This window comes from Crinia signifera, chromosome 1 (genome assembly GCF_055691185.1).
Source record: "Crinia signifera chromosome 1, ASM5569118v1, whole genome shotgun sequence".
Taxonomy (NCBI): Eukaryota; Metazoa; Chordata; class Amphibia; order Anura; family Myobatrachidae; genus Crinia; species Crinia signifera.
In genome coordinates this window covers 198800852-198828605 of record NC_139217.1, presented here as the reverse complement: position 1 = coordinate 198828605, position 27754 = coordinate 198800852, and the positions used below count along the sequence as shown (strand labels likewise).

At 44.8% G+C, this 27754-nt stretch overlaps 1 protein-coding gene across 2 annotated transcripts in view; it reads left to right on the top strand.

Annotated features, from left to right (window-relative positions):
• PKD2 (polycystin 2, transient receptor potential cation channel) overlaps positions 1-27276 on the top strand; it is an 86983-nt gene extending 59707 nt beyond the window's left edge. The window contains exons 11-15 of one of the 2 annotated variants that reach the window (XM_083179139.1): positions 2313-2434; positions 2807-2924; positions 14800-14960; positions 23190-23337; positions 24783-27276. In XM_083179139.1, the coding sequence (XP_083035265.1) occupies positions 2313-2434; positions 2807-2924; positions 14800-14960; positions 23190-23337; positions 24783-25022 (789 nt within the window). In that variant the 3' untranslated portion in view covers positions 25023-27276. Of the gene's footprint in view, positions 1-2312; positions 2435-2806; positions 2925-14796; positions 14961-23189; positions 23338-24782 lie in introns of both variants that reach the window. The other variant, XM_083179138.1, reaches the window with a different exon arrangement.
• Positions 27277-27754: the final 478 nt, after the last annotated feature.

The following is a 27754-nucleotide window of genomic DNA, read 5'->3' as shown; positions in this document are numbered from 1 at the left end:
ACCACCGCATCTGGAGGGCCTATGTGGCCTGGTGCGAATCCAGGAGGGTCTCTCCGGTGAACTTCAAGTTGGCCAGATTGCTGCTGTTCTTGCAAAAAGGCTTGGCCTCAGGACTCCGGCTGGGGTCCTTGAAGGTTCAAGTATCCGCCCTCTCCATTTTTTTCCAGAAGAAGCTAGCTCTTCTTCCTCAGGTACAGACCTTCTTCCAAGGGGTGTTGCGGCTGCAACCTCCCTTCAGACCTCCTACTGCTCCATGGGACCTGGATGTGGTACTGGCTTTTCTCCAGTCCTCTGTATTTGAGCCTATGGAGGAGGTGGAACTGAAATATGTCACTTGGAAGACTGTCCTACTATTGGCTTTGGCTTCAGCTAGAAGGGTGTCGGAGCTCAGTGCTCTTTCTTGTAAGGCACCCTTCTTATGTTTCCACGAGGATAGAGCAGAGCTGCGCACCTCTAGTGTGTTTCTCCCAAAGGTGGTCTCGGCATTCCACATTAACCAACCTATTGTGGTGCCGGCCTTTCGGGAGGACTCACAGGAGTCTAGGGCGTTGGACGTGGTCCGGGCCTTGCGTATTTACGTGGCCAGAACAGAGTCTGTACGTAAGTCGGATGCCTTGTTTGTCCTCTATGACTCCTTGCGTCCTGGTTGGCCCGCCTCCAAGCAGGCCCTGGCCAGGTGGATCAGATTGACAATTCGTCAAGCTTATGTGGCCTCCTCTAGGGTGCCACCTTCTTCTATTTCCGCCCATTCCACAAGGTCGGTGGGTACCTCCTGGGCGGCTGCCCGTGGAGTTTCTATACAGGATCTATGTAGAGCGGCTACGTGGTCTGGTCAGAAGACCTTTGTCCGCTTTTACAAGTTTGACACTTTTGCGGCAGCTGCTTCGCGGTTTGGCCGTTCTGTGTTAGGGGGCTCTCAGCGTCATCCCACCCGTGTTGGGAGCTCTGGGACGTCCCCACTGTAACTCTCCAGTGTCACCTAGTGGAGGAAAGAGAAAAGGGGATTTTGTACTTACTGTTAAATCCTTTTCTCAGACTCCATAGGTGACACTGGACGCCCACCCGACGCTGTCTCTCCTGGTTACTGTTTGCTTTCAGGTTGGGTTAATTACCTGCTGTTAAAGAGACTGTTATACTTAGTCTAAGTTCTAAGTTTTACCAAGTTTTCGTGAATGAGTTCATTCTGTTATGACTGCTGTTCTTTGAAATATATTTTCACTCTATGTGAGTGTGTGTGTGACTTGTTATGTTATGTTTGACCTCCTCTCGGAAGTGTGTTGTTTTCCTTTCTTCCAGCTCCCTCCGGGCACATACCTAGACTGCCTAGGAGAGGAAGTAGAAGGGGAGGAGTTAGTCACTCTTAATTTATTCTAAAGTGCCCAAGCTCCCTGTGGTCGCCTTCTATTCCCCACTGTAACTCTCCAGTGTCACCTATGGAGTCTGAGAAAAGGATTTAACAGTAAGTACAAAATCCCCTTTTTGATTTGTCACAAAGCATCTGTCATCATTTTGTTAAAAAGACACATTGGGTGGTATTCGATCTCCTGACTAAAATTATGGGGCAATATTTAACAATCTATTTTTTTGAGCATATCGCGCTCATTATGGTCAGGTTTAGTCACACATTTGTGCATTTCAGCTCATCACCCCTTTAGCAAGCTGTAATGTTGGTGAAAAACAACTGAATACTGCCCATTGAATGTCCGATTTGACCACTTTTCAATCGATTCTGACTGATTGACGAGAAATCGGGTGTTAAGTTCCAAATCGCAGTTGTTTGATATCTAGTCCGATCTGATGCATGGTCCCATGTGCATCAGGTCAGAGACGGAAATTGGACCTGCTTGCACATCCCACGTCCAACTCTGACAGCCTACCAGTAGTGGGGGGTGGGATTGTATGCGGTATGCAGTATTACATGCAGATCTCTTGAGTGGCTCACGGGGGATCAGCTCACTGATCGATTCGAGTTGATCTATGTTGGAATCTAATTTCCAAGGTCATTTTATTTACCTAGGAAGAAGTGAATCTTTCTTGCTTTAATATACTGTGCTGTATATATATTCTACATTGTTATTACTATTTGGATACTATTTTGCTTGTACCTAACAGCACTAATAATGTTTTTTCGCAGTAATCAAAATTGATGTCTGATACATATTTTAATTTCTTACACCTTTGTGGATTAAATTATGTGGTAAAAACATGAAATAGTAACTTTCTACTCTTTCACTTTCAGAATTTTATTAGTTACAAATGTAAATGATAGTAAAGGCAATACAACTAAAAATATTTATATATAATCTTCCCAGGCATTTGGTAAGGCTATGGTGAAACTCAAGCTGAAAAAAAGCGCTGTGGATGATATTTCGGAGAGCCTCCGGCAAGGTGGGGGAAAGCTGAATTTTGATGAGCTACGACAAGACTTAAAAGGGTAAAGTCATTTTGCTCTCTTATTGAACTGCCCCGATACCTAATAAGTACTGTGCCATCTGTTTAGCTGCATTGTGTCCTACTGTAACTTATTTTTAATAAGAAAAACTGAAAAAATTCTCTTTGTATATTTTGGACAAAGACATGATAACTTGATGGTGAGCAATGTAAGAAATGTAAGCATGCAGTAATTAGGAAATGTGGATCATATATTTGAATACATTTTATTTTGGGTTTATTTTAATTAGGAGTACACCTTTGTTTATGCAGACTTCATTGCTGAATGTTCTTCTAATTTCCAAATTCACTAATAGAGAATCTGTTGTGAAATACTGTGTTCACTTTTTTCACGTGTGTCTTGCTCCTATTTCAGGAAAGGACATACTGATGCAGAAATTGAGGCAATTTTTGCCAAATATGACCAAGACGGGGACCAGGAGCTTACGGAGCATGAGCATCAGCAGATGCGGGATGACCTGGAGAAAGAAAGGGTGAGCCTGTTTCTCTTTTAGTTTTGATTGAACAATGGGAGTGTAGGATCGATGTGTGTAGGAGAGAGTGCTGAGTCATACTAGATTGCTAAGAATGCTCTGATCGCACATCACACAGCACTGCACAGCAATGTGTGTTGAGCTATGTGTCAGGGCCAGTGTTCTCCAGTGAGAACACTGTCTCCGATTGACTAATAACCACCGTGCTGGCTATTAACCACCGGGAGATACCGACTTGCGGGGCCACGTATCTACATCGCTATGGCCAGCACACACACAGCGTTATAGGGGCATTTTCTGAGCAATTGTAGTTAAATTAAGTCAAATCGCTCAGAAAATACCAGCATATCGCTACATGTGTAGGCCCCATTACAAAGATTGTGGCATCTGTGTTGTAGCAGGAATGAAAGGCTGAGCACTGTGTGTAACTTTCTCTCACAGTTGTGGTGCTTACATTACAGCTATATTCTGAGTGCAGTTATTATTCCCATGAACAGAGTGAGTGTTATTTTATTTAGATATTCTCTGTGTTGCATATCTAAGGATGTATCTTCTATAGGATGACCAACACACTGATGGTAATACAGAAATATTTATTAGGGAGAATAAATGCAACATGTTTTTACATTCATTCTCTTTGCAAACTTTGATGTGGTAAATACTGTCTGCGGGTTGTTGCTTTTTTTTTCTGTAATTCCAGTGGCTGTCCCATTGAATTTATTAGAGGGAGTCAAAAATGATCTGCACGCATACATAATTTGTCTACATTTATTTATTACCAGTTTTTTTATATAGCGCACACATATTCCGCAGCGCTTTACAAAGAATATTTGAACATTCATATCAGTCCCTGCCCCAGTGGAGCTTACAATCTATGTTCCCTATCACATGTACACGCACTAGGGTTAATTGTGTTGGAAGCCAATTAACCTATTAACCTACCAGTTTATTTTTGGATTGTGGGAGGAAACTGGAGTACCCGGAGGAAACCCCAAGCAAGCAAAGGGAGAATATACAACTCTGCACAGTTAGAGCCATGGTGGGAATTAAACCAATGAACTCAGTGCTGTGAAGCAGTAACGCTAGTCATTACACTGTCAATGCTGCCCCATATCTGTGCCTTTCAATACACTTTGTACATCTGTCAACAAGATTTCGTATTCGCTTATTAATAATATTTCAAGCTGAGCTGCGAGCCAGGAATACACCACTGCCTTCACCTCTTCATCAGATGTAAATCTATGACCTCTGAGGGCTTCTTTCAGGGGACCAAACAAGTGATAGTCCAATGGGGCAAGATCAGGATTATAGGAAGCATGCTTTAACATGTAAGGATGTGAATTCTCTTCAGAAAACTTTGTTTATACTGTGCACAAAGTTTTTTTATTGGCACCAGACACTCTCGGACAACAAAAACTGTATCCCTGCACGCTGCTCTTCTTTTGTTGAAATCACAAGTGGGGAAGCCAAATTTTCTTGCATTGCAGTTACAAATAAAGAGCAGTGACTGAAAAGCACAGAAAAGCATTGACAACACAGTGCGGACAACAGAAGTTTAATAAAACTGGAGTGCGGATAATTTTTGATCCGCTATAAAATAACGAACCAAAGACAGACCTTTATTGGGCTTTTTTCAAAACAGCCTTAAATGCATTACAAAACAGCCTTACATTACTTGAAAAAAGCCTGAAAAGGGCTGAAACGTTAACCTACAAGTCTTGGCTTTGGTTCGTTATTTTACAAAACCTGAGTGCCGCAGTCTCTGCTTACAAAGTATATATATATATTTCTACAATTGTAAAGCGCAACGGAATCTGCTGCGCTATATAAGAAACTGTGGCACTTGTGTAATAGCACGGTGCCCGTTACGTAGTTAGTGTAGCGTCCCTGGCAGAATCAGTATCATGTTTGCGTGGTTAGCATAGTCAATCAGAAGTAGTGTAGTGTTCCCGCGGCCACTTAGCATAGTTAGCATAGTCAGCGTCCCTGTCAGAAGTAGCGTAGTGTTCCCGTGGCCAGCGTAGTCATTGTACCTGTCAGATTCAGCGTAGTGTTTCCGCGGTCAGCGTAGTCAGTCAGCGTTACGCAGTTCCAGTAATCAGTCAGAGGTGAACTGTATTATTTATCATTATTATTATTATTCGTATAAGCTCCTTGTTAATTAGGAATGGCTGCAGAACCTCTGACAATGTTTAACCTGCCGCAGACAGAGGAGTCGTCGGTGGCATTTTTTCAACAGCACCATTTGCTGCCACTGACACAAACCTGTCTTAATGGCCACCAAATGCGCTTGAGTATGAAGGAGTGTATGTGGCACTGCCACATTAAAACATGCCGAAAGAAGGTCAGTCTCCGTGCGGCACATTGGTGTCCGGGCTGTCGTATCCCATTTCTTACCCTACTTCGTTTTATATTTTCATGGACAGAGGAGCTCACAAGCATATCTTTTTGTGTGCGACAACTAAAGTTGTCAAACAAAACCACCGTGATGTATACTATCCTTATGCGGGAGGCCTGCTCCATGGATTTAATGTCACAGCCCCAACGCCGGATTGGCGGGCCAGGAAAAATAGTGGAGGTGGACGAGAGTCTATTTTTCCTGAGAAAAAGTCATGTCGGACATGTGCTGCCTCAACAGTGGCTGTTTGGAGGCATATCCTGAGACACCACTGAGTGTTTTGTAACACCTGTGGACAGATGTGACGCCAGCACTCTGATGTCCGCCATCAAAAAATATATAGGATGGTTACGACTATATATTCTGATTGCTGGCGTGCATATAACACGGATAAACCACCGGTATCATTTCTCTTTCAATGGTCCTGGTGACACAGCTCAACATTGGGATGTAGGAGGGTCCGTAGGAGCCAGGCACCTATCCTAAAGCTTTTGGAGGGTAGGCTCCTCCCTTCTGCATCCCAGATTCCCCAGTTCGTGTTAGGTGCCCACTGGAGTGGGTGCTATTCTAAAGGGCTGCAGGAGCAGCCGAAGGATTAGAGTTACTTAGGAGTTTTTTATTTTATTAACTTTTACACTAGCTAGGTAGGCACAGGGTGAGGATTCTCACTGAATCCTCACACTGACAGCGCAGCAGGAGCTGACAGAAGTGCGTCCTGTCAGCTCACTGCGCACAGGGGAGACACTGTCTGGTCTCCCTGTGCAGCGCTTACAGCTACTATTAAGAAGCTGCCTGGGCTCCGGAGCGCTCTGAAACCAGCTTCACGCTAGGTGGGGATTATGGGGGACAGGCGCTCCATGATGGCGACGGCCATTTTCTGCGGAGCTTACACACTGAGCTCCTGTATGAGAGGACAGCAGTGTGTCACAGGCATGTTTTAAGTGGTCCCCAGCAGAGGGGAAGACACTGGAACTTGGAGATCCTACAGTGGGGGTGGTTGGCGCCAAAAGTCACGGACCCTGCTGTTTTGGCGCCATTCGGAACGCTGGCAGCGGAGCTGAGCTGGCTGACAGCACCTGGCAGAGTGATTGGATTTCCTGGGCATCGTTTCCCCACTTCTGAAAGCTTCAGACAGATAAGTGACTGTGGTACATTGGCTCTGTATAAAACGCCTGTACACTGTGACTGTGTTAACTTTCCATCATGTCTGAGCAACAGTCTGTGGCTTTGGGGGAGGGAGCCCTTAATGCATTGTGTGCTTGTAGTGTTTGTACACTAAATATTGCCTCTGAACAGATGGCCAAGGGGGGCTTGTGTATTACTTGCGCTGGTGTGAGACCCATGGGCAGTGAACCTCAGAGAGTAGAGCAATCGGAACCTGCGTGGGCCAGTGCCCTGGGCAGGTCTGTAAATGCCTTAGTGCAATTGCTGGACAGGCAGAGTGATGTGTTGGTATCTTCCCCTAGACCTATGTTATCATCTCAGCAGTCCTCTGGCTCCCTGCCTCTGACCCAAGCAGATCCTGGGCTCTTTCAGGTCATGCAGGATACTGCAAAAAGGGATCAGCAGATTTAATGATTTGCTTGACAGATTTGATTGTGATACTGTGGGGACTCCTAAGAGGTCTTATTCAGTGCCTTTGCTTGCTGTTGAATCTGGAGAGGAGGGAGAGTGCACAGACATCCCCTGGGATCAGGGTGATTATTCTGAAGATTCCTCTGCCTCAGGGGTGGAGGATTTGATTACTGCTGTAAAACAGGCTTTGAATTTGTCTGTGGAGGATAAGACTCCTGCAAAAGGAATATTTAAGCGGCAGCGTAAGGAAACTGTTACCTTCCCTACTGATGAAGGTTTACAGGATCTGCTGGAAGGGGCTTGGAAAACGCCTGATAAGAGGCTTCAGATGCCTAAGAGGTATTTAAGTCTGTACCCCATGCCTGAGGCTCATGCGGACCTCTGGGAAAAAGTTCCGGTGGTAGATGCTTCCGTGGCATGGCTTTCTAAAGCCACTGTGCTACCTGTCCAGGGTGGTGCGACCTTTAAGGACCCCGTGGACAAGAAGCTTGAAGGTAACCTCAAGGCAATCTTTGAGGGGGTGGGTTTCACTTTACGCCCTCTTATAGCATCAGCATGGGTATCCAAGGCCATGATTGTTTGGGCCAGTGATTTATGTACTATTTTACACGCTGACCCAGGTGTGTTACTGCTAGCTGAGAAATTGAAAGCAACTGCGGAGTATGTGCTTGAGGCTGAGGAGGAAGCACTTAAAATGGCTTCCAGAGTATCCACGGTGTCTGTCAATGCCAGGAGAGTGCTCTGGCTTAAAGCCTGGGAGGCGGATAACGAATCTAAAAAGGCCTTTGAGGCGTTAGCTTTTAAAGGAAAGCTGCTGTTTGGTTCCGAGCCAGAAGAGATTATTAAGCAGGCCACGGGAGGCAAAAGTACTTTCCTGCCGGCTCCTGCAGCAAAACAGGCCTCAAGATTTTCGGCTTTTAGGCCGTCCTTTCAGGCCTTCCCTAGAGCGGGTGCGTCTTTTCGAGGACACTCATTTAGGGGAAAGTTCCAGTCCTCCAGGGGCAAGGTTCTTTCCACAAGAAACAGAGCACAAAAGGGGAGGACAAGCCCTCAGCATGACTACCTGGGGAGTCTCCCAGCGGTGGTCAAGGTGGGGGGGGGGCGTCTGAGATGGTTCAGGGACGCTTGGGCGTTGTTGGACCGGGATCCTTGGTTGTTGGACATTGTGTCCCAGGGGTACAGGATTCCCTTCAGGGGTCTTCCTCCGAGAAGATTTCTACCCACACCAATGCCAAAGGAGTCACGGCTCCATTCTGCTCTTTTGGGGGCGGTTCAGTCCCTGTTAAAAAAAGGAGTGGTGATCCCGGTCCCTCGAGCGGAGTGGAAGAAAGGCTTTTATTCCACTCTGTTTTTGGTGTCCAAGCCAGACGTTCTTTCAGACCAATCTTAAATTTAAAGTCTTTGAATCTCCATCTGTCGGTGGACCATTTCAAGATGGAATCCCTGCGGTCTGTGTTGCTAAGCCTGGACCAGGGAGAATTTTTGGCGTCCATGGATGTCCAGGACGCATATCTGCACGTTCCTATCCACCCGGAACATCAGATTCTCCTGAGGTTTGCCATAGGAAACCTGCATCTGCAATTTCGGCGTTGCCCTTTGGTCTGGCCACAGCTCCAAGGGTATTCACCAAAATTATGTCAGTGTTGGCGGCTGCTTTCCGACTGAGGGGAATCACTGTGATTGTATTGAACAGCAGGTCGTCCAAATACGGAGAGTTGGCGGAGATCTTGCAGAAACACTTGAAAGAAGCCATCAGGTTTTTGCAAGTTCACGGTTGGCTTTTAAATTTACAAAAGTCTCAGCTCGTGCCGTCTCAGAGAATCCAGTTCCTGGGGGTTATCCTGGATACCCATCTACATCGGGTATTTTTACCAGAGACAAAGGCCAGGGACATGTCCATCTTGGTTCCGGAGATTCTGGGGCCTCAGAGTCCATCAGTTTGGAGGTGTCTCAAGCTGCTGGGGAAAATGGTGGCGACTTTCGAGACGCTACAGTTTGCCAGGTTCCACTCTCGAGTATTCCAGTGGAACATTCTGACATCCTGGTCAGGGAATACTCAGACCATGAGGTCAGAACAGATAGTGTTGTCTCCAGAAACCCGGTCTTCCCTGGAATGGTGGATGGAGGTGGATTCCCTTCAGTGGGGTCGGTCTCTGCAGTCCTGGGACTGGCTGGTAGTCACTACCAGTCTCAGGGGCTGGGGGGCAGTTGTGCTGGACCTACGGCTTCAGGGCTTGTGGACCACGGAGGAGTCAGCCTTGCCGATCAACATCCTGGAACTGCGGGCTGTGTGGATGGTGATATCCCTGGCAGGAGAAAGATTGTAGGGTCTCCCCTTGGGATTCAGTCAGACAATGCCACGGCTGTGGCGTACCTGAATCATCAGGGGGGCACACGCAGCAGACTGGCCATGTAGGAAGTTTCCTGGATCTTCTTGTGGGCGGAGCAGAAGGTTCCAGCTTTATCAGCGATATTCATCCCCGGGGTGAAGAATGTCGAGGCCGATTTCCTGAGCAGGGAGGAACTGCTCGAAGGGGAATGGAGTCTGAACCCACAGATATTTCACCAGATTACAGGGAAGTGGGGAACTCCGGATGTGGACCTTATGGCATCCAGGTTCAATCATCAAGTACCCAGGTTTTATGCCAGGACAAGAGATCCCTTGGCCGAAGCGGTGGATGCAATGACTATCTACTGGGAGGGGAATCTACTTTATGTTTTCCCGCCGTTTCCAATGCTGGCGAGAGTTCTGAAACAAATTCAATCACAAGGAATCCTGGTGATTCTAGTGACTTCAGATTGGCCAAGGAGGTCCTGGTACTCGAGTGTTAAGTGACTGTCTGTGGACTCGTGGCGTCTACCTCAGAGGTCAGATCTGTTAAGCCAAGGGTCGTTCTTCCACCTGGATTTAGCTCGGCTACATTTGACGGCTTGGCTATTGAGACCGCCATCTTAAAAAACAAGGGTTTCTCAGAGGCTGTGGTGAATACCATGATAAAGGCCAGGAAGTCGGTGTCTTCGGCTAAATATCATAGGGCCTGGAAGACCTATATTAGATGGTGTGAGAGGCAGAAATCACATACGTCTCGATTTCGACTTTCAAGGTTACTTGAGTTCTTGCAGGATGGCTTCTCATCTGGTGTAAGCCTTCAGTCACTCAAGGTACAGATCTCAGCGCTGTCTATCTATTTCCAGAAGAGGATAGCAATGCTACCGGAGGTGCAGACCTTTCTTCAAGGGGTTTCCAGATTGAAACCTCCCTATAAGCAACCAGTGGCTCCTTGGGACTTATCACTGGTACTGGAGTGTCTCCAAAGGGCGCCCTTTGAGCCGTTAAGGTCGGCTGACCTTAAGTTCCTTACATGGAAACTTGTCTTTTTATTGGCTGTTGCCTCTGCAAAGAGAGTCTCGGAGTTGGGAGCATTGTCCTGCAAGTCTCCCTTTCTTATTTTTCATGATGACAGGGCTGTTCTTCGAACAGTACCCCCAATTTTTACCAAAAGTAAGTAGTCTCTGCTTTTCATTTGAATCAGGAGATAGTTTTTCCTGTGTTTCAACCCTCAGAGGGTTCCAGAAAAAGGGACAAATTGAGGATTTTGGATGTTGTGCGCGCCTTGCGCATTTATGTGGACAGGGTGAAAAGTGTCAGGACGACTGATACTTTGTTAGTCTTGTATGATGTGCACAAGATTGGTTGGCCTGTGTCTAAGCAGACCATTGCTAGGTGTTTGCGTTCTGTCATTGCCTTTGCATATACTAAGGTTGGTAGGTCTGTTCCGGCCAGGATTAATGCGAATACCACCAGGTCGGTCGCCACCTCTTAGGCGGTTCGACACGGGCCCACAGCTGAGCAGGTTTGCAGGGCTGCCACTTGGTCATCTGTTCACACTTTTGCCAAATTCTACAGGTTCCATGAGTTCGCGTCGGAGGACGCATCATTCGGGCGAGCAGTGATGAGAGCTGCAGACCTGAGCGTACCCTCCCAAAGAACTGGCTCTTGAACGTCCCAATGCTGAGCTGTGTCACCAGGACCATTGAAAGAGAAAAAGGGATTTTTGTAAGAACTTAGCGTTCAAATCCCTTTCTCTGATATGGTCCTGGTGACACAGCGATCCCTCCCTTATGCTCAGTAAGTATGCCAGTGTTCATGATGTTTCATGTTATATATGGTTGAAAAGTTAAAGTTTTAAAATTGTGCATATAATATGTGCAGGCGTTTGTACTGAGTTAATGTATTCCAGTGGCTTTGCAAGATTGAACTGAGGAATCTGGGATGCAGAAGGGAGGAGCCTACCCTCCAAAAGCTTTAGGATAGGTGCCTGGCTCCTACGGACCCTCCTACATCCCAATGTTGAGCTGTGTCACCAGGACCATATCAGAGAAAGGGATTCGAACGGTAAGTTCTTACAAAAATCCCTTTTTTGTGGATCCGGAGACTGGTGTTCATACTCAAAACATCGAACGCCTTTGGGGATCTTGTAAGTGGCGTAACAAAAGGCAAAGGGGCACTGCGTGTCAAAATCTGGACTCCAATCTTCAGGAATTTATTTGGTGCAAAACTGTCGGCACAGAAAACGCTTTCCAGCGGATTCTTCATGCCCTAACTCTGCTCCCAAAGGCCGACAAAGCAGACGACTCAAATGCAGACACAGCGGTGTCAAATTCCGCTGCATTTGTTGTGAATACAGAAACTGAAGAATAACTGTTTTATTATTTTCTTTGTCTTGTTATTAGATATTATTGTACTTTTGCTATGTGTTTTTTTTTTCTTCTTTATTATTCACTAAAATCTCACAGTTACCGGTGCTGTGTGAGAGGGGCTCACTAGGCTTGCCGGGGACAGAGCCGGGCTGCCGCGGAGTCACTACGCTAGGCAGCCATTGGGCTGCCGCGGAGTCACTACACTAACTACACTAGGCAGCCATTGGGCTACGCTGAAAACGTAGCGTAGCCGGGCGCCGTGCTATTACACAAGTACCGAAACTGTAAATAAATACATATTTTCTATTGGATGTGATTCTACTTTGAAGTGGTTTATACCAATATTATCTATTGTTGATAATAAATCAATTTAAAAGTAAAATGCATGTGTTTTTTTAATTAACCTTTTGAACAAATGTTGTTGTTTTTTTATATTAAAGTTACTTTGCTCATTCTGCTTTCTATCCATCTCTTAAGCTATGCTTGTTCTGTAGGTCATTGAATGTTTTTATTGAGGTTTTTATTACTTTAGGGATTATCTGGCCCTGTTGTAAACCACATTTTCCCTTTTGTGCGGTTCATAGTGTTGATGATCTCAATTCCATGTACTTGCACTCATATAACTGGCTAATCAGTAATTTACAGTAACATTATCTAAGACACATCTCCCTAAACTAAATGGATTTAAACCTAGTAACCCAAAATAATATAAACATAAGACAAAATATTGTAAAGTACAAGTCATACATAAACTATAATGCCACATGAGTCACATTACATTAATATCTAGGCTTGTAGTCTCTTTAAATGTAATAACCCCTTACAGAGACTAAATAAGAATCAGATTCTACCTATTCTCTTCTAGAAGGTGCTACATAAATTAGAAGTGGAATCTGATTGGTTGCCATGGGCAACATCCCATGGCTACCAATCATATTCCACTTCTAATTTATTTAGCACCTTCTAGAAGATAATGGGTAGAATCTGAAGATAATCGGTAGAACTCCAATCTTAGTTATATTGCCACTTAAATTGCCAGTCCCTGGGCATTTTTTCAATCATGGGAATCGAGATTGAAAAATGCTCAATCCCGGGACTGGTATCCCTAAAGAAAAATGCGGTAGAGGCAGCGAGAGAGCTCCGGCAGACCTATGATCTAGTCACACTGCGCAAATCGCACGCCAGGGTCTGCCACATCCGGGCAGCTTATAAATGGTTGTTCACGCGCTGCCCGGCATTAGACTGCGCATCTAATCCCGAATTCCCAGACATTTTGGGGGCTAATCCTGGGATCCCACTGATCCCGGGCTTGGCCACCCTAATCATGCTGTATGTCTAACATTTATGGGGAATTTATTCCTGCTAAGTTTTGGTTCACCCCAAGAAATAGCTGCCATCCCCTCTGGATACATGACAGATAACTTTTACATCACAACTATACTAATGTTTGATGGAACAGGTCATTGTATCATGAAGGGGAGTTTGTGTAACACAGTATTGACTTAAGCTGCGTACACATGAGACAATACAGATCACTTTTTGCCAAAAGACAGCACAGTAGGTAATATTTAAGAATAGATTGGACTGGGAATGTGCTGTATACATTCATATAGACATTGTGTACTGAGCGTGGTATCGGGAGTAACAGTGGGTAGCCGGAATCATCAAGTGCATACACGCGATGAGTGACAGTTGCCGGCTGTGGAGTTGCCTGAGTCAGGCAGAAGTGCAGACATGAGAAAATCGCTATTTGGCAATTTGCACAATTCTCCGTATGCGCGGTCACAGGAGATAATAGTATCAGTGCTGGTTGGGGGTGACGATGCTGTGCTTTGTGGGTGTGGTGTGATAATGCAGACCTGTCCAGACCGCTCGGTGGATAGCTGCAGGACGTCATGTACAAATGCTTCAACCCCAGACATGGCCGGCCGGCATGCATGTGGCTTTGTAGCTATCTTGCACAGCCGGTGATGTTTGCATGCCTCACTGCGTAGTGGAGCGCTTACACTTTACAGAAATTTTTTGTGGGTAAATCATGGGGCAGGACCTGGCATGTAGACGGCCTTACCTTGTGCTGAGCGCCCCTAATATTCCCCACCCCCCATCCCTTCAGCCTAGCGCTGGCAGTTGTAGTTTTGGCAAATCCTCACTAAGCTACAACTGAGATGTACACACACTAGTTGTTGTACACGATAATGTCATTACAATGTCATTATTGTGCATATCATTAAAAAAATCTTGTGGTGTGTAAGCACCTTCATAGTTCAGCAATCCTTCCTAGTTTTCACAGGGCAAATAAAACTGCAGTTGCTAATTCTAACATTAGATGGCAGATAATGCATATACTGTAGTCCTTTTATATTACGTTTTCTTTCATTATAACGCCTCCTCACTTTATGCACTTAAGATCATTTACCTATTGACATTAATATGAAAGTTTTTTTCTTGCTTATAACATTATGTACCATCTGCTGTCTTACTTTATATGTATTTTGTATGTTACCTTCACATGAACTCATTATGTTATTATTTATTTAAATGATGTATTATGACTTTGATTTCTGATGTTTGCTGGTATAGTTACCATGATACCCTTACTGTGATGGCAGTCATGATCATTTCCATGAGATTTAGGCTTGCCTTAGTTTTCAATCCTTTTTCATCTACCAGCTTGCTGGTTTAGTTTCCCATAGTCGTCCCCCTCCAATTCATTACCTCTTTCATAGATGAAGTACCGTATTTCGCATAAATGTTGTGAGGGTATCGGCTTTTAGAATACCTTTCTCTACTTTATCACTCTCCAAGCCTCCCCCTGCGTGAGGAGACCTGAAAAACATACCCTGTCAGGGTTCTCTTAACGTGTCCATACACGGTACAATTATTGTATACAATTTGGACTAGATTGCATCACATTGCATAGGTTTTGCAATAGAATGAGGTGAGATCTAGTACAAAAAGTATGTGCAGCACATACTTTTTGAGCTGTGTGATGAGATGTGATGATGCATCTCATCGCATCCAACCATTGTACCGTGTATGGGCACCTTTAGGACTGGAGTTGGGAAACACTGCTCTGTATTCAACTCATCACCCAGATCTGTATTTTTCTTTATTTCTCAATGAAAACTTTGTGCTACTTTGGATGTTTTGCATTCCTCTTGACCATCAATCAGTAGCTGCCTGTTTGTTTCCAACAAGGAGGACTTGGAGCTGGACCGGGGCTCTCTGCCTCGTCCCATGAGTGGCCGTAGCTTCCCACGCAGTCTAGATGACTCGGAAGAAGATGATGATGAGGACAGTGGGCACAGCTCCCGCAGGAGAGGCAGCAGTTCCAGTGGTGTCTCCTATGAGGAGTTCCAAGTGTGAGTGCACCTGTTACATTTCTGTTGATAGTGGTTATCAAGAAAACACCTTGCATCTGTAAAGCAACTGAGCACTCACATAAAAAAAAAAAGAAAGAAAACCCAGTTACAGGGGTTTTCACTCTTTGCCAATAGACAGCACAGCTGTTAGTATTAAAGACTAGATTAGACTGGGCATGTGCTGTATACACTGATATATAATGATATCAATGTATACAGATTAAGTGGGTCAGGGACAGGGATTTAGTACTCCTCAGCACACTTGTCACTCCAAAGCTGCTGAACACTGGATATGACCCAAAGGAAAAAGTACAGATGGAGCCATTCTCATTGTACCCGCTGGTGCGCCAGATCCCTGTATCTGTTGGTCCAGCGTCTTGGACGCTCACGTGTCCAATGCTGAGAGTGGGGTCAGAGCTGCTGTGGCGATTAGTGTGCTGGCGGCGAGTACAATCAGAATGGCTCCATTTGTACCTAGCTTCCTTTAGTGCTTCAGAGAGGGGGATGCAGTGAGCCAATCAGCAGGGCTGTACCTAGGGTGGTCTGGGGTAGGGGGTGCTGTTGGATGCACTTGCCAATTACCTTTACTTTGGGGGAAGAAATCATTGCAATTGAGCAGATCCTATGTAGTGTGCAGCCACACATCTAATCATCAGCTGCAATTGTGATTTTTTTTTTTTTCCACAAAGTACAAGTAGATTCCTATAGTTGGAAATCTCATAATGCAGGATCAATTATCTCAAATAGTTGGGGGTTTGACTGGAATACAACAGGTTATGAGTTCAAATCTTTGCATGACAGTACATCAATGTAGTATGAACAGTATTTGTACCCAAATCCATTTTCTTGCAGCGTTCTATAAATGTGTGGAATTAGAATGGAGTGTTTTGAAGGTTTGCATCATTTCATTCACAGAACATGCTTACAACTTTGAAGATGTTTTCTTTAATTGTGAAGCAGACATCAAATAGGACAAAATAACAGAAAACTTAATTTTTGACCATTCCTAAAGGCAAAACTGCTCCAGCTCCTTCATGTTGGATGGTTTCCGCTTGTTAACCGCAATCTTCAAGTCTGACCACAGATTCTCAATTGGATTGAGATCTGGGCTTTGACTAGGCCATTCCAACACAGGTGAAGTTTTCACCTGCTTCTACTTCTCAAGTTACTTGTGAAGCTTGTATTTCCCCAGTGCTCAGTGGTGTCTCTCCCCAGCTTAGTGGGAATATGCAGTCTGCCTCAAGAACCAGCCTGGGCTAGCTCTATAAAGAGCATGGTGCAGGATGCCTCTCAGCTAGCTGCAAACACTGCTCAGACTCAAAAGGTCAGACAGGACCTTTCTGTTCTGTCAGCCAGAGTGGATAATTTAACTCCCACACACTCCCGTAAACGGGGCGCAGATGCTGTCCCTCCTGATACAGATGAGGAACCTGAAGTGGAGGAGGATTTAGATGAGCCCTTACAGGACTCGCAGCCTGCATCACTCATTATGGCCATTCATTATGGCCATTCTGGAAGTGTTAGACCTCCCTTTAACTGAGTCTGTAGTGGGGGATCCATTCTTTGGAGCCCAGAAAAACAGCATATTGTTTATCCAGAACAGGCTGATCTGGAGGAAACATTTAAGGCGGCTTGGAAGTGCCCAGAACAATGTTTTTAAGCTCACAAAACGGCTCGTGTCTGCCTTCCCTTTCGAGCCGGCAGGCCAAAAAGTATGGAAGGAGCCTCCTGTTGTGGGCACGTCCTTGTCACGCTTGTCCAAAAAGGTGGTACTACCTGTACCAGGGTCCTCATCTCTGAAGGACAGCTCTGATAAAAAGGTAGAAGCTACCCTTAAGGCTGTTTATACCGCTAGCGGTGCATGTCAGTGCCCAGTACTGGCGAGTTGCTGGATAGCTAAGGTCCTCCATACTTGGGCCTCCCAGATATTGGAAGGCTTGCAGGGGGACATGACTGTGGCGCAGGTTTCAGAGAAACTGGGCCACATCCAAAACATGGGCAAAATGCTGTGCGATGCACAAAAAGAATTAGGTGCAATAAATGCACACAATTCTGCCATGGTGGTCTCCGGGGATGCAGAACCCTCTGGCTACGCCAGTGGGCGGCAGACGGTGATTCGAAGCGTAGCGTTGAAAATCTCCCTTATACGGGGGACAGATTTTTGGGAGTGAGTTGGATGATCTGATTTCAAAGGCTACTGCCGGGAAATGAACATTCCTCCCATCTACTTCCACTGCGCAGCGCCGGCCCTTCTCAAGTCCCATGCAGCAGTCCTTTTGGGCCAACAGATTCCGCCAGAAGGCGAGAGGTGACTCCAATGCACAGAGGGGTTCCCGGACAAAGTTCCATAAGGCCCTCTGCATGATGGCCCAGAACCATCTTGAGTTTTACTAGAGGTGGGAGCTCGTCTGCTACACTATGCCCAGCTGTGGGAGGTGTTCTGTGCCAATCCCTGGGTGCAGACTCTCATTTTGCAAGGCTACAAGCTAGAGTTTGCAAAGCCGCCCCCGCACAGGTTCTTCAAATCAGGGCTACCAGCATTGAGAGAGACTCAGGCCACCCTGTTACAGGCGATACAGAGACTATTGCTGTTTCGGGTAGTTATCCCTGTCCCTCCTCAGGAAAGGGGCAGGGGTTACTACTCCAACCTATTTGTAGTACCGAAACCGGACTGTTCGGTACGGCCAATTCTAAACTTAAAGTCTCTCAATCCATTCCTAAAGGTAACTACTTTCTGAATGGAATCCCTTCAGGCAGTCATAGCGGGATTAGAACAGGGAGAGTTCCTAGCATCCCTCGATGTGAAGGATGCTTACCTGCACATCCCCATATGGGTCCCACATCAGGCATTCCTGCGGTTTGCCATTCTGAAGGACCATTATCAATTTCAGGCTCTTCCCTTTGGTCTGTCTACTGCACCCCGCATATTCACGCAGGTGATGGCGGAGATGATGATCTTACTCAGAAAGAGGGGGATAAAAATCATACCCTATCTGGACGACCTCCTTATAAAAGCCAGGTCGGAGGAGGCTTTGAATCAGGTATCTACACAGGTCCTCATTGCACACGGGTGGTTACTGAACCTTCCCAAGTCCTCGCTGATCCCATCTCAGCGGCTGCTGTTTCTGGGCATGGTACTAGATACCAGTGAGCAGAAAGTTTTTTTTGCCAGGGGACAAGGTTCAAGCGCTCCAGATCCTGGTGAGCGATCTATTGGCTGCAGTGCAAGTCTCTGTCCATCAAAGCATCCTGGTTCTGGGCAAGATGGTTGCCTCATTCAAGGCGATCTCTTACGGGAGGTTCCACTCCCATGTGTTCCAGTTAGACCTCCTGAGCAAATGGTTGGGGTCCCACCTGCAGATGCACAGGAAGATTTTTCTGTCCATGAGATCCAGGGAATCACTGAAATGGTGTCTACATCCTCCAAATCTGCTTGCAGGCAGCAGGTTCGGGATCCAGAATTGGATTTTGCTAACGACGAACACCAGTCTCCAAGGATGGGGCACCGTAATGCTGGGAATGACTTTCCAAGGCAGGTGGTCCCTTTTGGGAATCCAAACTCTACATAAACAATCTGGAGTTGAGAGCGGAGTTTTATGCCCTCTCCTGCAAGCTGCACCTTGGCTGGAAGATCAGGCGGTAAAAGTCCAGTCGGACAATGCGACGACAGTGGCTTTTATAAACTGCCAAGGAGGCACAAGGAGCAAGTCCTGCATGAGAGAGGTCACCAAGATCCTCAGTTGGGCAGAGGCTCATCTGACTGCTGTCGGCCATGTTCATCCCCGGGGTGGACAATTGGGAGGCGGACTTCCTGAATCGTCACAACCTTCACCCGGGAGAATGGAGCCTGAAAGAACAGGTCTTTGCACGCATTGTGGATCAGTGGGGAAACCCACAGATAGATCTGATGGTGTCCAGGCCCAACAAGAAGTTGGCCCGGTATTGCTCCAGGACCAGAGATCCTCAAGCGGAGGCAGTGGATGCACTGACAACACCTTGGTGCTACAACCTGGTGTATGTATTCCCGCCAATTCCAATACTGGTATAGGTGCTAAAAAAGTAAGATCCGACGGAGTGGAAGCAATTCTGATAGCTCCCGACAGTCCTCCCAGGGCGTGGTACGCGGACCTTCAAGCCATGGTAGCGGACAACCCGTGGTACCTCCCTCGAGAAAGAGACTTGCTCACTCAGGGAACCTGCGTCTGCCAGGCCTTAGAGCAACTACGTTTAACGGCCTGGAGGTTGAACGGCAGATTCTAGCTTACAAGGGATGGCATGCGTCAGTCATCTCTACGATGACTTAGGCCAGGAAGCCGGTGACTTCTGCACATTACCACCATAATTTGGAGGAGATATGTGGGCTGGTGTGTGAAGTTGAAATTTCCACCAGCAGAATTTAAATTGGACCGCTTCCTTTATTTTCTGGTTTGGAGATGAAACTACATTTAGGTTCCTTTAAAGGTACAGATTTCGGTCCTCTCCATTTTCTTCCAGAGGAAATTGGCTTCCTTGCCGGAGGTCCAGACTTTCCTGCAAGGGGTTCTGCGTATTCAACCCCCCTTTGTGCCGCCTACACCTCCTTGGGAATTGGAGGTGGTCTTAGACTTCTTGCAGTCATCTTGGTTTGAACCTTTGAACTCCGTGGAGTTAAAGTTCCGGACATGGAAGACAGCAGTTCTGTTAGCTTTGGCTTCAGCATGGAAGGTGTCAGAGCTGGGCACTCTGTCTTGCAAGAGCCCATACCTTATATTCCATGAGGATAGGGCGGAGCTCAGGACAAACCCACAGTTTCTTCCAAAGGTTGTTTCGACCTTCCATTTGAACCAACCTGTTGTGGTTCCAGCAGGTGGGCCTCACTCGGAGATCCCTACTACAATGGATGTGGTTCGGGCTCTCAGGTTAAACGTCCAGAGGACGGCTAGGCTTCGCAAAACAGATTCCCTCTTTGTTCTGTACGATGCCCAGAAAAAAGGTCATCCGGCCTCAAAGCAATCTATTGCTTGGTGGCTTTGTACTGCTATCAAACAGACCTATGCTGTGGCTGGCCTACCTGGCCCTGCTACTGTTAGGGCTCATTCTACAAGGGCATTGGGTGCATCCTGGGCGGCTGCCCGGGGTGTTTCGGCTCTGCAGCTATGTAGGGCAGCTACCTGGTCGAGCCAACATACATTTGTCAAATTTTATAAATTTGACACCATTGCCAAGGAGCACATTCAGTTTGGGAATGCGGTGCTGCAGCAATCTCCGCACGTTCCTCTCCGTCCTTGAATCTTGGGTATAATTCCCATATGTTATGATAAAATCCCCAATATCCCATATGGATAATAGAGAAAATAGTATTAATACCTACCGGTAAATCCTTTTCTCGTAGTCTATATGGGATGTTGGGCGCCCGCCTCAGTGCGGGATCTTGCTGCCTTGTTGATCCTGAATAATGGATCCTGCTACTGTTCTCTTGAAATAGTTATACCTTTTACTGTTTTCTTGTCTTCAGTTATATTGCCAATCCTTGTTCTTGGCCACTGTTGAGTTATGGGTGTGCTGGTTGCATGTCACCACTTTAATACACTTTATATGTTAACACATAGTTATATCCTTTTCTCATATACTTTCCATTCCATCAGGCACAGTTTTCATATTAACTGGTCATGTGGGAGGAAGTAGAGGGGAGGAGCAAGTACACCCAGTGAAAGCGCTTCCATGTGCCTGAAATCCCAAATATCCCATATGGACTCCGAGTAAAGGATTAAAATCCTATGATTTAGCACCGTTCATCTTTCCCCCCTGAGTCGAATCAGTTTCCCAGGATGATGTTCTTGAGTTGATGGGATGTGTTGGGTTTGCACCAGACATAGCGTTTTCCTAGGTGGCAGAAAAGTTCAATTTTAGTCCCATCTGACTAGAGAACCTTCCTCTATACATTTGGAGAGTCGCCTACATGCCAAACTCAAAACGTTCTTATTTTTAACGCTAAGGAATGGCTTTATTCTGGCCACTCTTCCATCAAGCTCAGCTATATGGAGTTTACGGCTTATTGTGGTCCCATGCGCAGATACACGAGTCTCTGCTGTGGAACTCTGCATCTCCTTCAAGGTTACCATTGGTCTCTGGGTGCCGGACGGGGTCCTGACAGTTGGGATCCCGACAGTCATTAACTCAAAGTCGGGATCCCGACTGTTAAAACACAGACGGTCGGGTTCCTGACGGCCGTCGGCTATTTTCCCTCGTGGGGGTCCACGACCCCCATAGAGGGAGAATAGAATAAGTGGCGAGGGTAGCGCGCCACCGTGCCCGCAAGGGGCTTTGTTGCGCTGACCACACTGTCTGAGACCAGGCAGTCGGGATCCAGACATCGGGATAATGACTGTCGGGATCCCGACTCTGTGCTGCCTCTCTGATTAATGCCCTCCTTGCCCGATCTGTGAGTTTTTTGGTGGATGGCTCTCTTGGCTGGTTTGTTGTGGTACCATGTTCTTTACATTTGAAGTTGATGGATTTGATGGTGCTCCTGGGGATCATCAAAGATTTGGATTATTTTTTTTTTTTTATAACCCAACCCTGACTTCTCAACAACTTTGTCCCTGACCTTGTTTGGAGAGGTCCTTGGTCTTCATGGAGTGATGCCTCTTGCTTAGGGGTGTTGCAGCCTCTGGGGCCTTTCACGTGACACTTAGACCACACAAGTGGACTTCATTTCACCAATTATGCGACTTCTAACGGTAATTGGTTGCACCAGAACTTTTGAGGCGCTTCATAGCAAAGGGGATGAATACATATGCACATGCCAGTTTTAAGATTTTTTTTTTTTTTAAATGATTTTTTATAAATATTTTTCTCATGTCACTTCACCAACGTAGACTATTCTGTGAATATCCATCACATAAAATTCAGATAAAAAAAAAACATTTAAAGTACAGGTTGTAATAGTTAAAAAGCCAAGGGAGGGGGGGTGGGGGGTGAATAATTTTGCAAAGCACTGTATATATTGTATGAAGGGGTATCATAGCATGGGCTCTTTTGGGGATCAGTTTTGCCATACCCTTTCCGCAAGAGATCTGGATGCCTGGTGGATATTCCTTCAGCCCATTAATCTGCAGATTTGGTTGCTGGAGGTATTGTGGTACCTTATGTCCATACAGGATTCAATTTTACACTGATTACAGGAGCCAGTCTGATATTGCATAATGCTAATATACCAATAAACCTGTGGTCTATAGCTAGTGTTTTTTTATTTATTTATTGTGTTTTTTAAATACATGTGCAATTTCCTTACCATATAGCATGGGGTTGGGATCATTTGGTCTACAGCATGATGGTTGACAGTCATTAGGTCGACATGGGGAAAGGTCGACATGTTTCTAGGTCAATAGGTCATTAGTTCGACAATGTCTAGGTCGACATGGGGGTTTTCACTGATTTTTTACCTGGATGTCAACACAGTCGACATGGACACAGTTTAAAGTGCACCGTATCCCTCGTTGCGCTCGCAATGCATCGGGCATGGTGCCTCGCTGCTCTCGGCACACTAATTTATTCTTCCACCACGCCCTAGTGCAGGGCTGGGCAATTACTGCCCTCCAGATGTTGATGAACTACACATCCCAGGATGCTTTGCATTAGTTTTGCTATGTGGCCATGCTAAAACTGTTGCAAGGCATGCTGGGATGTGTAGTTCATCAACATCTGGAGGGCCGCAATTGCCCAGCCCTACCCTAGTGGATGGTAGGGCATGAAATACAGCCTGTCGGCACGTCGTCTCAAAAAACAGTGAAAAACCCCATGTCTACCTTTTGACTGTCGACCTAGACACTGTCGAACTAATGACCTTTCAACCTAGAACCATGTCGACCTTTTCGTATGTCGACCTTGACCCATGTCGACCATCATGCTGTAGACCAAATGACCGTATCTCATAGCATGGGTGGGGGACTTTGGAATTCCAGCTGATGTTTAACTACACATCCCAACATGCCCTGAACAGTTAGCATGACCAAATAGCAAAAGTGTAGCAGGGCATGCTGGAATGTTTCGTTTAACAACAGCTGGAGTGACAAAGCCCCCCATCCCTGCTCTATACTGTCCACCATATACTATATACATCTGTAAAAGCCGGGGAGGCTGCATTGACAAGAGAGGAATGGATCATGCAAGCGGCCCCTAAGGCTTAATCGGACAGTTAATTGTCTATCAGTGCTTTCAGTAACCCTACATTTTATCGTTCCCCTATAGCTTGGTAAGACGAGTTGATCGGATGGAACACTCAATTGGAAGCATTGTGTCCAAAATCGATGCAGTTATTGTTAAACTGGAAGCCATGGAGAGGGCAAAAATGAAGCGCAGAGAGGTTCTGGCGAGACTTCTGGATGGAGTCACTGAGGTATGTTTTCACTTAATAATTTCATTACATGTCTTTATTTTTCACTGACTCGCTGAATATTTATCGACTTCAAGTTGAATTTTATTTGCCGCACATTCTACATCTAAATAATTAACGAAAACATCCTGCAGATAACAAGTAGATGTATTGATAAGGAACAACATCATCTGACTTTGTAAAGTAAAAGACGGATAAGCTTTCCATAATAGTATGTAATACTGGTGTTTATAGCTGTTATGCCATGTAATACATTGCCATTAAAAACCCGCTGGCTTATAACACTGAATAAAGGTAAAAAGGAGTCCACACAATATTGACATGGTTTTAGTTAAAACCTCTGACCCAGAGAATTGTGCAAACATGCGTTTTGAATGCAGCTGCGAGGCTGATCTTCCTGCCTAGACGTTCATCGTCTGCTAATCCGCTCTGCCAGTCCCTCCATTGGTTGCCTGTATATTACCGCATTCAATATAAAATACTTCTATGGTACTTGTTTCCTAGAATGGCGCCCACTAAGCTATTTGCCATGGGCCATTTTAGTGCCGTGCGATTTTTTTTTTTTTTTTTCATTTAATGCAATCATATTATTCTATGTCATAAAATGAGGTTTTACGCACCCCTGCGTCTCTCATCCACACTCATTACCCCGCTCCCACTTACACTTGCAGGATTTTTGTCGGGCAGCACCCACCTTATGGAATGCTCTTCCATGCACACTTAGACTCTCCTCTAGCCTCCAAAATTTCAAGCTTTTCCTGAAAACTCACCTCTTCAGGCAAATTTATCATTCAGGACCCCCACACAACCTCCAGTAGCATTCTATCTAATTAAATCCCAACAGGACTGTCTTGTAATCTGATGGGACTGACCTGCAATGGAATTCTATCCTTATGTATCCCTCCTATTATCACTATACATTGTAAGCTTGCGAGCAGGGCCCTCCTACCTCCATGTCGGTTTGTTTAACCACTATTGTTTCCAATTGTAAAGCGCAACGGAATATGCTGCACTATATAAGAATCTGTAAATAATAATTCTATATATAATTTTTTTTTTCCACCACAATGGAATGGTGTTCTTTTCACAGTGATTTGTATTAACTGTAAATCTCTCTGCTATTCTTTCTCCACTCATCAAGTGTGGTTTGATATTCTTGTATTACATATGTGTGGTCACGCATGTAATATCTTATTGAGTACATACAGTATGAGTGCCACACGAAGGGAACAGCTTGTTGGATCGGTTCGGCTACTCTTACTATGTGAATAATGTAATTTTAGAGTACAAAAAATGTGAGTGCGTGGGAGGCCTTGGGAAAACTGGCAATATAAAGCAGACATAGAAGGTCCCTAGTGGGAGCTCTGAGTGTAGGGCACATGTGACATTTTAATTGCATTATGTAACAGATAGGTAATGTGAAATATGTTGTACATTTTGTTATGCAGGATGAAAGGCTTGGCCGGGATAATGAGGTGCACAGAGAACAAATGGAGCGCCTGGTGAGAGAGGAATTAGAGCGATGGGAATCTGATGACACCGCTTCCCAAATGAGTCATCGCTTGGGGACTCCTAGTGGAATCAATGGTCAGCCCCGCTCCAGAAACTCCCGCCCTCCATCTTCTCAGTCTACAGAGGGTCTTGATGGGGGAGGAGTGGCTGCCAGTGTTGCAAATAGCCAGATTTAATTATACATTTGGTGATAAAGGCATATTTCTTATAACACTAAGGTGCACATAGGCTAGAGAAGGTAAGCATGTGGCTTTTCTGCTATTCACCCAGCTGCCAAAACCATAGATCACTCTACGCCATTTGTTTTTACAGAATTTATGCACACAAGTGTGGTGTATTTCCTTCTACAGCATTGGTGAACAGTCTAATTCCAGCCAGCATTGCCAAACTCGTTCCTCAAGGCACACTAACCGTGCAGGTTTTTGTGATATCCAGGCTTAACACACATGGTTAAATCAAAATAATTGATGTACTAATTAAGTCACCTGTGCTCAAGCATGGACAACACTAAAGCCTGTATTGCTAGTGTGCTGCGAAGACAGAGGATGGGAATGCCCACAATGACCCATTAATCGGCATGAGTACTGCATTGTAGGTACTCACTGCTTTTCCTCCAACCTACTATATTTGCAGCATGTAGGGAGCATACACCAAACATTCGTCATAGTGAGTAGTCAGGAGACTGCACTAGGTAGTGTACCATGGGCACAATTAGGAACATGTGTGCGTACATATCTTATGTGTAACGTTAGTATATTAGCATATAGTTGAAAGAATTGTAATGGTACTTTAAGTGCCATCATATGTTTTCATGCAAGTTTTACAAATACCATTGCTTTTTATTTTTTGCCTTGTAAATGGGTATATGATAATTCAAGTTACTTTAAAACCTTTGACAAATAATATATATATATATTATTTTTTTGTTTGTTTTAAACCACAAATAAGCCTCTCATTGAGCTCCAGGAAATATAAACACATACTGAAAGTTATACTTCAAATATATGCACACATAAAAATGGCGACGTGACTAATACCCTATTCACAAGGAAAACTAAAGTAATCTAGTCAGATCGCTTAGAAATGGTGCTTAGATCACCCCATTAAACTTGTGGGCACTGCATCTGAAGACACATAGGGTGGAATTTAATAGGATGAGAGATTCAGAAAATGAGAGATTTGGTAAGAAATATTCAGTTTTTTTAAAGCTGCAATCATTTACACTGCAAAACCAGTTTGATTTTGCAGTATAAATGATTGCCTGCATTATGTAAATGAACACTATAAAACATTTTATCCAGGCGAGACAGTAGTCAGGCTCTAGTTACCAAACCCAGATAGTTATTGCCATTGTATCCTATGGACTATTACAGTATTATTAGCGAGGGATCTTCTGATGGACATCAGCCATCAATGGTCTGACATTGATGGTAAATAGTTTTACCGTTGATATATGATCAGCTGATTAACGTTAGGTGCGGGAGATCGATTGCGGCCAACAAACTGCACATGCCTCGCCGGCGGACATTGGTGGATCAGCTGTTTTGTCCTTAATGACTTAAAACTATTAACAGGTATGTGGACGATGGTGATCTTTCTTCAGAAGCTCTGTCATAGTAACAATACACCAATTAATCTGGAGCTCAGATATCATTTCTGCACATTTAATAAATTTGCTACTTACACCAGCTGAAATTAATTGAATACATTTTATATACCAAGTTTTCTTGAAAATGGCAACACAATACTGTACGTAGAAAATGTATGCATAACTATAAACAAAGCTTTTTCAGACCATTTATTATTTCCCAGTAAATTCTATAACGGGATAAAATCATTTTGTAAATATGTCTGTAACATGTTGTTACGGTTTTATTTTGTGAACAAACTTCATCTTGAAGTGCTTAAAGTTTCATGGATATCCGTGTAAGTTTTATAATAATTCTGCTGAACAGAAATGAATATTTTCTACATCACACAATGTTTTAGGTCATCTGTATTTGCCAGTGTCATACGTTGCCTTATGCTGAATTTATGTAAGATGAATGGGGCTATTGACACTCATTTTTACGTTTGTCAGACAACAGTTAAGGTGCATACACATGGTGTGATATATAGTCAAAGAAACACTAAGCGATGTACTCTGCGTTTTGAACTAGATCGCATCACATCTAGTTCAAAATGAATGTAATATGCTACAACAGAATGCGTTTTGAACTCCTAGTTCAAAAATACGTGCTGCACATACTTGTACTTTGCAATGTGATGTGCGCGCATCGCAAGCCCAAAACGCACCATGTGTGAGCATCTTATCACTCAGCAGCAAATTGCATTGTGTGATTGCTAGATATATAGTATGGTGTAGAACCGATAGGTACAGTATGTTACAATACGCACTTTAAAATAAAAGATTTTGTATCTTTTCGGAAATTGTAGTGTTTTTGTAAATTCTACAAGTTAATTGCAACTCTGAAATCCAAGCTGTTAGTGTGGTGTAATAGATTATGAAGGTACTAAAAAGCAATCTGCAGTTTTTAGTTCCTTCCTTTTTAGTGTTTTTTTTTTTTTGTGGTGGTGGTGGTGGGGTGGGGTGGGGGGGTTCAGTTGTTTGACTGCACCTTATGGGAGACATTCAATTATTTATGCCTTTAGGTACGAATACGGCAGGCTTTGGGGCAGATGTGTTAAGCCTTAACAATAGATAAATGCAAGGGTGATAAAGAGAGATAAATGTCCAGCCAATCACATCCTAACTGACTTTTTTCAAACACAGCCTGTAAAGTGGCAGTAAGGAGCTGATTGATTGGACCTTTATCTCCATCTCCCTTGCATTTATATCTTGTTAAGGCTTAATACATCTGCCCCATTGTCCCATATTGTGATCTAACTAGATTGCTTAGAAATTAAG